General features: G+C 47.3%; 2 protein-coding genes across 2 annotated transcripts in view; one reads left to right on the top strand and one right to left on the bottom strand.

Annotated features, from left to right (window-relative positions):
* T265_01559 (hypothetical protein) overlaps positions 1–602 on the top strand; it is a gene marked incomplete at both ends in the record, with an annotated part of 3,614 nt that extends 3,012 nt beyond the window's left edge. Inside the window, 2 exons of the mRNA XM_009165618.1 lie at positions 148–345; positions 429–602. Coding sequence (XP_009163882.1) covers positions 148–345; positions 429–602 — 372 coding nt within the window. The remainder of the gene's footprint in view (positions 1–147; positions 346–428) is intronic.
* The window catches only part of T265_01558 (hypothetical protein), a gene marked incomplete at both ends in the record, with an annotated part of 40,830 nt that extends 37,421 nt beyond the window's left edge, over positions 1–3,409 (bottom strand). Inside the window, one exon of the mRNA XM_009165617.1 lies at positions 3,297–3,409. Coding sequence (XP_009163881.1) covers positions 3,297–3,409 — 113 coding nt within the window. The remainder of the gene's footprint in view (positions 1–3,296) is intronic.
* Positions 3,410–9,107: the final 5,698 nt, after the last annotated feature.

Genomic DNA, 9,107 nt, shown 5'->3' with positions numbered 1-9,107 from the left:
CCTTGTCCCCCCAGGAAATTTTGGTTAACCCCGGGGGGGGGGGGGGGTAGACGCAAAGTGTATTCTCGCTTATCATGGGGCCCAACTGGAACCGGAGAAGACCAAACACATTGTTGAGTGTGTCCGTGGCTTACGTAGATTCCTCAGGTCTACATCATACTACTGGATATTCACAGAAAGATTGCCGCAATCAGTGCGCCACCTCACAAGCTTGCTCACAAAGATCGAAAATTTTCGCAAACTGTAGGATGTGATGAAGTTTTCAACCACCTTAAGAAAGCACCAGCACCTATCCTAAAATACCCAGATTTATCGGATGCTGAAGAATTTGTCTTAAACACGGACGTTGGTCAGATGGCAATAGGTACCGTCCGGTCTCAGTGTTGCTGACACAGAAGCCGTCATCGCATATGGTAGCCGCATTTTAGATAAACTTGAGCCTAACTACTGTAACACAACGTGAAATGCTTGCTCTGGTGTACTTCTTTCAACACTTCCAGCCCTACCTGCTTGGCTGGCACTTCCTTGTCAGCACGGAACATCACTTACTCCAGTGTTTGCAGAGTTACCATGATCCGTATTGTCAAGTTTCACGCTGGTAGGGTCGGAGTCAGGAATATAAACTTTTTACATGTTCCGTCCTGGTACTGGGCACTTGAATGCAGAAACCTTGTCTAGAAGACCAGCTCTGGACCTGGAGTCCCGTAGTGTGCAAGTCGCATCCAATCGACCGAACTGGAAAACAGTCACGGGACGCGGATATTGGAGAGCTTTGCCGCCTCCAGCCACAAGGTAACCCCAAACCCTTCGAACGCCTGATGGCCTCGAGATCCCCGGCAGCAGGAAGTTTTTAAGGCGGTTAGGGTAAGTGCGAATTACATCTCGAGCGCTCCACCTTGTGGACAGTCGGGATAGCCGTGCCACTGGCCCACGTAGTTGCGTCCGGCAGATCATTACAGCAGTTCACCGGGATTCGGAATTTGCTGAACAGAAGAAAACGGAATCCCACAATGGACGGCGCTACTGGTGGTTTCTGCTACACAACGATGTCATGAGTTTTTGCCGGCAGTGTTCATTGTGCGCGAAAACGAAGACGCCCGCCTTAACACCCAGAGCACGGCTCCAACCGATCCCCATGCAAGGACCAAACCATCGAGTGAATATTGGCGTTATCGGACCCTTACCGGAGACCAGAAATGGGAACCACTTCACGGTCATCATGGTGTGAATCTGTGCCAGTGAAGCAGCAAGGTACCATACGATTGCGTTGATGATATTCTACGAATAGGTGTCGCAATATGGAATACCTGTCATTTTATATTCGGATCTGGCCCGGTTTTTGTGAGTTACCCACTGAGGGCAATTTGTGCATTCCCAGAGATCCATTAGACGGTTTGGTGGAGCGAACCAAAAGAAGCACGAAAACACTAACTACCCGCATGCACCATTATGAAGAAGGGCGTTGGGATAAACACATTCAACTGTGAATTCCGGCCTGTCTATCAGCCGTAAACGAGTCAACAGGTTATGCACCAGCATTTCTACGACTCGGGTATGGCCTTCGAATGCCTCCAGACGCGGACACAGCTGTGGTCCCTGCCGAATTTACTGGCATTAATGAACACGTCCGATCACTCCGTGAAAGTCTGTTTGCGGCATTGCAATTCTTCCATAAAAACGATAGACATGCTCAGCAACACCAGGAAACTATTTACGACCGCAAATCACATGCACCTGTGTATGAAGTGGGCGACTGTGCTCTTAAGCCGTCTGAAAGCACCGCTGTGTGCGCTTGCAGAATTCCATCACGTGTGGCAAGGACCTTAAGACATGATAAGAAGAAAAAACGACACCCAAGTCACTCGTGGCCCTTCTCAGCCACATGCTGACTCTAGACAGGGTCCTGGCCTCCCTCTGTCAACGTTTTACTATCTTCTACCTGTCAGCCATAATGGTGAGATCAATACAATCGATACAAACACTCCTTTGGAGCATTGAATACATTGCTACAGCGGGCCATGGTGGCATAACGTAACTGAAACTCGACTGCACCTGCTAACATGCCTTCATTGTATAACCTGATTGTCAAACGGGATTTTACACCACTCAAGGCTAGGTCCTGCTGAGGCCGAAAAGCGTCTACAGCACACGGTTTGCCAAAGCCTCGGCACGCTTGCCGGCCCGGCTTCGGGCTCCGAAGCTTGTGGATAACTAACCAATCAGAATGCGGACTTTTGCATGAATCGCATGCCCTTCGGAGCGAGCTTTGATTGGTAGAAAGTCTGAATCAAACAGCCAATTATGGCCCAGTATTCGCCGAATGCCGGTTAGCGCTGGGGCACCCAGAAAGCGTCAAATTTTCCAGAATGTTGTCTCGGGATACACTTTATACAAGACAAGACCTGGGGAGTAAATATACCTTGTGTTCCTTCAGTAATGGTTTCTGATAGGAACGCTAGATTGGGAGTTCATATTGGGAACTGAGCTGAGCTGCTGGCAAACGGGAACCCACGGTGTCAGCAGAAGTTAGTAAGAACCAAAATTTATTGCAGTAGCCTCCTGAGTCTGCTGTTTCCTTAACTTATGCACCCGCTGTCTCACTCCTGGAGTTTAAAAGTCTTCCCTCATTCTGCCCAAACTTTTGGTCCCTTGCTTAAATGGTACGTTGACATGTTTGAGACTGCTGCGTCCAAGTTTGACGACGGATAGAAATTCAAATTATTGCTCAAAAACTCGGCACGTTGAAGCATGAACAGTACACATACTTTGCTCCCTCAATCTGCCGCGTGACCTCATCTTTGATAAAACGTCCAGAAACCTATCCCAGTTATTCGGAGATCAAACATCATTATTTGCTACCCGGTACCAATGCCTCAAACTGATCAAAGAAAAATGACGCTTCCATCATGTTTGTCAGTATTGTCAGTCGGGAATGCGAGCGCTTCAAACTCAACTCACTGGCAGGAAATCAACTTAAATACTTCGTTTTTGCACCCGGCCTCCAATCGTACTAAGATGCAGAAATCAGTATCCGACTGATCCGCGGAATTGGACAAACCCGGAAATGACGTCGAAGAGCCTCACCGCCGAATGTCAATGCTTCATGAACCTGAAGCACGACACGACTATGATTGAATAGTCACTAGTTATTTCAAGCAGCTGCGCAACCAACTGCAACGTCCCAAGAAATCAGACAAAAAGCTCGCGCGAAAACAGAGATCACCTTCAACAAGCCAGTGACACTGTTGTGAGTGACATTCTGTTCGATAATTCCGGTTTATGGTTCATAACCTTACCGAGTGCAATCGTCGTGGCCACAAAGCGGATTTAATGCGGTCTCACAGGCCGCAGCCACCCGCACGCCACCGTGTACTTCACAAGCCTGGGTCGAACTCTGTGACGGTGTCATTCAAAGTTTGCTTGCCGAAGAAATTTCGTGACCATTAACATCAACAACATCCCAGTTCATTTGCAGCCTGGTACGGGCTCTATCATCATGCTACTTAGTGAAAGGACGTGGAAGCAAATCGGCCAGCCGCATGTAAAACTGACGAATTAGTCACGTCGCCTAGATACTTGCGCCGGCCAAAAATGACCATTAGGATCCTGTAAGCCAGCCATCCTCACATTTCCTCCCACGCTGAAAACCATCACCGCACATACCCTGCCCAGGCGGGTAGCTCCTGGTTGCTTTGAACGCAAACCCAATAAGATTTTATTAGTTGGCTATCCGGAAGTCCGTGACGACATCGACCTAAGATTCAGCTTCTCATGAGAGGCCACAGCTCTCTCAAGTTACTACTGCGGCATCTGCGGTCACGATACAAGGCGAGACACTCGATTCCTTCAAACCCCTTAACAGAGAAATATCGGTGACAGGTTCGTATACGTCCAATATTCTTGAGGCAGGGCCACAGCGTTTTCACACAGACCACAATCACGCCCTTCTCCGTGCATGGTGATCCCAATACCCCCCAGCTGTATATGCCCTTCACGCAAATGAACCACCAGGCGCGTTCAACCGCCGTATCAAGAGGAACTAAAGGTGAACAATTTGCCAGTGGTTTTTGAGCTGGGTACGAGTAGTGCCGTACCATTTTGTAGTGAAAATCATGGCAAGGCAACCTGGAACATACCATGAAAGGTAAAGTTCAGCAAGTCCCAGTCCGGCTACGAATACTTACGGGAGGAAAGGTGAAGTTGCTGGGGACGAAAAATGCGAACGTCGCATATAAGGGCGTGACTGTTAACGAAAATATATATACTGCTGAAGGAAGTGGTCCAAACCTGTTAAGACGTGACTTGTCTCAACACTCCCTGAGGTTCAATCTCTCATTCACATTTATGAAGATTTATTTTCAGAGCTGAAGACTGGCAAGTTCTTCGGTGGAAAGGTGAATGTATACGTTCCGCCGGGAATACGACCGGGAGCCATGAATGGTCGGTCACTGTCCTATTCGGTGCGTCCAAGGGTCGAAGAAGAACTCAGCCGTTTGCAACGTATAGGAATAATTCAGAGTTCGGAGTTCTTAGAGTGGGCTACACCAATCGTGCCAATACTGAAACCGGAAGGTACCGTCAGAATTAGCGGTGGCTATTAGACCACGGTCATTGCCACCACACCCCCAGAACATTGCCAGTTACTTTAAATCAAAGACGTCTATGTACTAATTTGTAAGAGCGAATATTTTTTAAAAATGGATGTAGCTCACGCTTACGAGCGATTAAAGCTAACGGAGGAAGGGAATCCCGTAACAACCATCAATACTCATGGAGGTCTGTCTATGTTTAACCCCCCCTTTTGGAATCCAATCCGCGCTCTCCATGTTTCAAAGCAGAATTGAAAAGTTATTGAGGGGATACCTGAAATATTCGTCTATGTAGACGATATTCTGATAACCGGGTGTGCCATGAAAGAACATTTTAAGTCGTTGAAACTCATGCTTGATCGTTTGCAGGAGTGTAGACCCCGAAAAAAGAGAGAAGTGTGACTTCCTGGTGGATCATGCGGACCATTTGGGTCCCCCTTTTGAATCCAATCCGCGCTCTCCATGTTTCAAAGCAGAATTGAAAAGTTATTGAGGGGATACCTGAAATATTCGTCTATGTAGACGATATTCTGATAACCGGGTGTGCCATGAAAGAACATTTTAAGTCGTTGAAACTCATGCTTGATCGTTTGCAGGAGTGTAGACCCCGAAAAAAGAGAGAAGTGTGACTTCCTGGTGGATCATGCGGACCATTTGGGTTTCCGCATTAGCACGGGGGGTTTGGTCGCTCTAGCCGAGAAAATACGTTCAATATCAAAGGAACTGCAATCAAGAAATAACCATGAAGTAAGATCTTTCTTAGGCATGGTTATTCATTATGCAAGGTTTATTCAGTAAGCCGCCACACTTTTTACCCACTGAATTACTTGCTACGTCAGATGGTTAGCTGGATCTGAAATCATGAACAAGAGAAAGCAATCCAACAGATGAAACGTGCCCTTTTAAATCTTACGGTGCTCACCAATTTAGATGCAATGCAGCCCATTGTTCACGCTTGTGATGCTTCACCATGTGGTGTTGGAGCCGTGTTACAGCAGAAGGATAAATCGGGAAATATCAGACCAGTTGCCTATGCTTCACGATCTTTGTCGCCTGCTTACAGGAATTACGTACAAATCGATAAAGAGGCATTGGCGATTCTGTTCTGAGTAACACGTTTTCAACACTGCCTTTTTGGAGAAACTTTCGACGCATTTACGGACCACAAGCTTCTACTTGGAATTCTAAAGAAAATAAACTAATACCTCAAATGACGTCGCTGAGAACGCGACGTTTGGCTCTAAAACTTGCATGTTATCGGTATCATTTGCGGTACACTCCTGGACAAGGGAATCTCACGGCGGATGCCTTAAGTCGTCTACCGTTACGAGATTTACCGTTACACACATCGAAGCCAGCGGAACTGGTTGATGGGTTGATGACTTGCTTATCACTGCTGCAAAAATACGAGTAGAAACAAAAAAGGACCCAGAACTCTCACGAGTGTTTCGTTTCATTTCATACGGGTGGCCAAAGGATGTTGGAGGCGCACTAAGTGGATTCCATAAAGGATCGTCGGAACTAAGTGTAGAGGATCGATGTTTACTATGGGGAGCAAGAGCGATAAATCTGAGGCACTATGTCCGGACATTTTAGGGGGGTTACATTCAGGCCATCCAGGTAACACGCGAAAAAATCTTTAGCCAGATACTATGTCTGCTGGCCTGGTATCGATCACGATGTGGAAGTGATCGTGCGGTGTGAAGCGTCTAAGTAAAGTAGGTCTTTGCACGCAGCGGTGCCCATATCAACATGGCAGTGGCCGTCACGACCTTGGAGCCACATACACGTGGGTTATTGTGGCCCTGTTGAAGATTACATGATCCTGGTGAGGGTCGAGCCACATAAGCGGTGCCCATTAGAGCTGCATCCAGTGCGTCCACCATGTGTATATTTCGCAACACTTTCGCATCCATTGGTGTACCGGACACGATTGTTTCTGATAGCGTCATGACTTTTACAAGTGTGGAATTTCAAACGTTTTTGAGAAACAACGGGATTGTTTTATCAGCACCATACCGTCCCGCTTCCAACGGCCTGGTGGAACGCGTGGTGGCAACGGTAAAGAATGGATCGATGAAACAAAGCCCGGGCCCCCTACAAATTAGGTTAGGCAAGGTTTGCTGCGGTACAGAAGTACGCCGCACACTAAGACGGGTCAGAATCTTTGCGACTCGCAAATGGGACGAAGACGTTGAACACAATTGGATCTACTGCTGCCGGATGTGGCGCGTAAGGTCAAATAACGGTAGTATTTCACGAAGCAAAATGCAAATAAACACGCCCGACCTTGCACGTTGCGTGGTGGCGTGGAATTTTACGTCAAACGTCAGCTTTCAGATAGTGAATGGGTGCGTGGATGTGTGAAGTCGACAAACAGTAACCTTATCGACATGTTGTCAGAAGACGGAAGGATAATGCGCAGTCATCTGGACCATTTTAGAACTAGAGAAAGTGGACCAGATGAGAAAGAATCACTTGAGCCGGCAGTGCAGGTGGCTTCCGGACTGAAACAAGAGAGTTTGGAAACAACAACAGATGCATCAAGGTGCCTGCACCGATCGGCTAGGGAGTGAAGGCCGGTCGAACGTAATCAAGTTAGGGATGGCTATATCTAGCTGTGGAGGACCGTAGTGGCTGCTTCGGTGTGTCGGAGAATTTGTGCGTTTGTGTGTTCGTCCGTCGTTTCACCATCGATCTGGCGTGTGACTTGAATGGCTGATTGGTTTGCTTACTCGTCACGAAGCTGGACCGGTTGGCCGCGTGTACACATTACGCCCTTGTCATTACTTACGTGTATCTTTGACTCACTGTGAACCTAAACAATAGGCGAATGAAACTGGACTGTACGTGCTCACATATCTTTATCGGTAATTTGGTGCAATATTGATGACTTGGATGGGTTGGTTGGTAATTGATCAGGTAGCTGTTGATCTGTTCGCCCAGCTTTGCAAGAAATTTTAACTGAAGATCTCTGAGAAGCACAACCCAACCAACTCGACAACCGGAAACACAAGCAAAACAAACACACTACCATATATCAGAAACATCTCGGAGATTACCGTCAGGATACTACGACAGCATGCCACAAAATTTGCCCACAGACCAACTGATACGCTGCGAAGAGCACTACCAAAACCAAAGGGGATACTTAATGAGATGGAGAAGACAAACGCAGTCTACAAAATTCAATGCAACGATTGTGGAAGACACTACGTGGGACACACAGAGAGGAAACTGTCAACCAGAATCAATCAACACAAGCTGGGCACTAGGAGACAAGACTAACTCTCCCTCATCTCCGCACGCGAAGATGGAGAAGGGTACAAATTCGATTGGAATAACGTCAGCATACCGGGCATGGCAAGAACGAAGAAAGAACTCGAGTCCATGGAGTCGTGGTACCCTACTGATGGAGCAATAAACAGGCCCACTGAGATTGATCCTGTCCACCTGCCACTGAGGACAAAGTAAATCCAAAACCCCCAGACCCATGACCGAACAAGAAATAAAAGAAGTCAATGAAACAACAAACTACTAAGAATAGGAGGTACACTACAAACTATCAGAAAAGCCGATCACGTTGCAATACAGACCAAGAACGGATCAACCGAAAGGGACAAACTTAAACGTGGTTTCGAGACTTCGGCATTGCAGACTTCACAAGAATGCGCATCTTTCCTGAACGAGTTAAACTGAAGCCAGCTTCAGTGGAGGAATTTTATAAAATCATTGCCCAGAAAGTTCACGAGGCTGCCGCAATGTTAGTCCAAAAAAACAGCACACACTCGGATGAGCCGCAGGCTTCCTGAAAGGATTCGACGGCTTTCGGAATAGAGGTTCAAACTTTCCTTCAAAACTTGGCCACAGGAGATACAGGGGACGAGTTGGTATTTCGTAAAATGCGAAGCCGCTGTATATCAGAAATTCGCTAATGGAACATGCGAAAACAAGACAACATTCTGGAACTCGCTCGAAAAACATAAATGTGCTGCTCGTATACATGAGACGTCGCCGCAGAAACAAGCCACCCGCGTTCTACTTGAGGGACGGAACGGTGAACCCACGAGTGATCCAACGGTGGTATCTGAGGTTTACAGATAACACTATGCAGGTCTATGTTCAGCCCAAGTGTCCTCGTCACATTCACTCTTGGCAAGGTGCAACAACGAACAGCCTCTAACCGACTTGGTCTTCACGGTAGAGGACATTCTCCAACGCTTGCACAAGAACAAACCCACTCTACGCGTTGGGGCCCGATGAGGTCTATCCAAGGATCCTGAAGGAAACGTCGTCTACACTGGCAAATAATTTATACCTGGTGGTTCCTCAGTCGCTTGACGAAGGCAGCCTTCCCTCTGCTTGGAAGAAAGCGATGGTCACGTAAATCTATAAAACTGGTCACTGACTATCGCCTGGCATCCACAAACCTATAAGCCTCACTAGCCAGCCGTGCAAGGTGATGGAACGCATTCTGAAGCGAGCTATCCTAGATCACCTTACTTCCAGCAACCTGAT

The sequence above is a fragment of the Opisthorchis viverrini genome, assembly GCF_000715545.1.
Source record: "Opisthorchis viverrini unplaced genomic scaffold opera_v5_17, whole genome shotgun sequence".
Classification (NCBI taxonomy): Eukaryota; Metazoa; Platyhelminthes; class Trematoda; order Opisthorchiida; family Opisthorchiidae; genus Opisthorchis; species Opisthorchis viverrini.
This window is presented reverse-complemented; position numbering and strand designations above follow the sequence as displayed.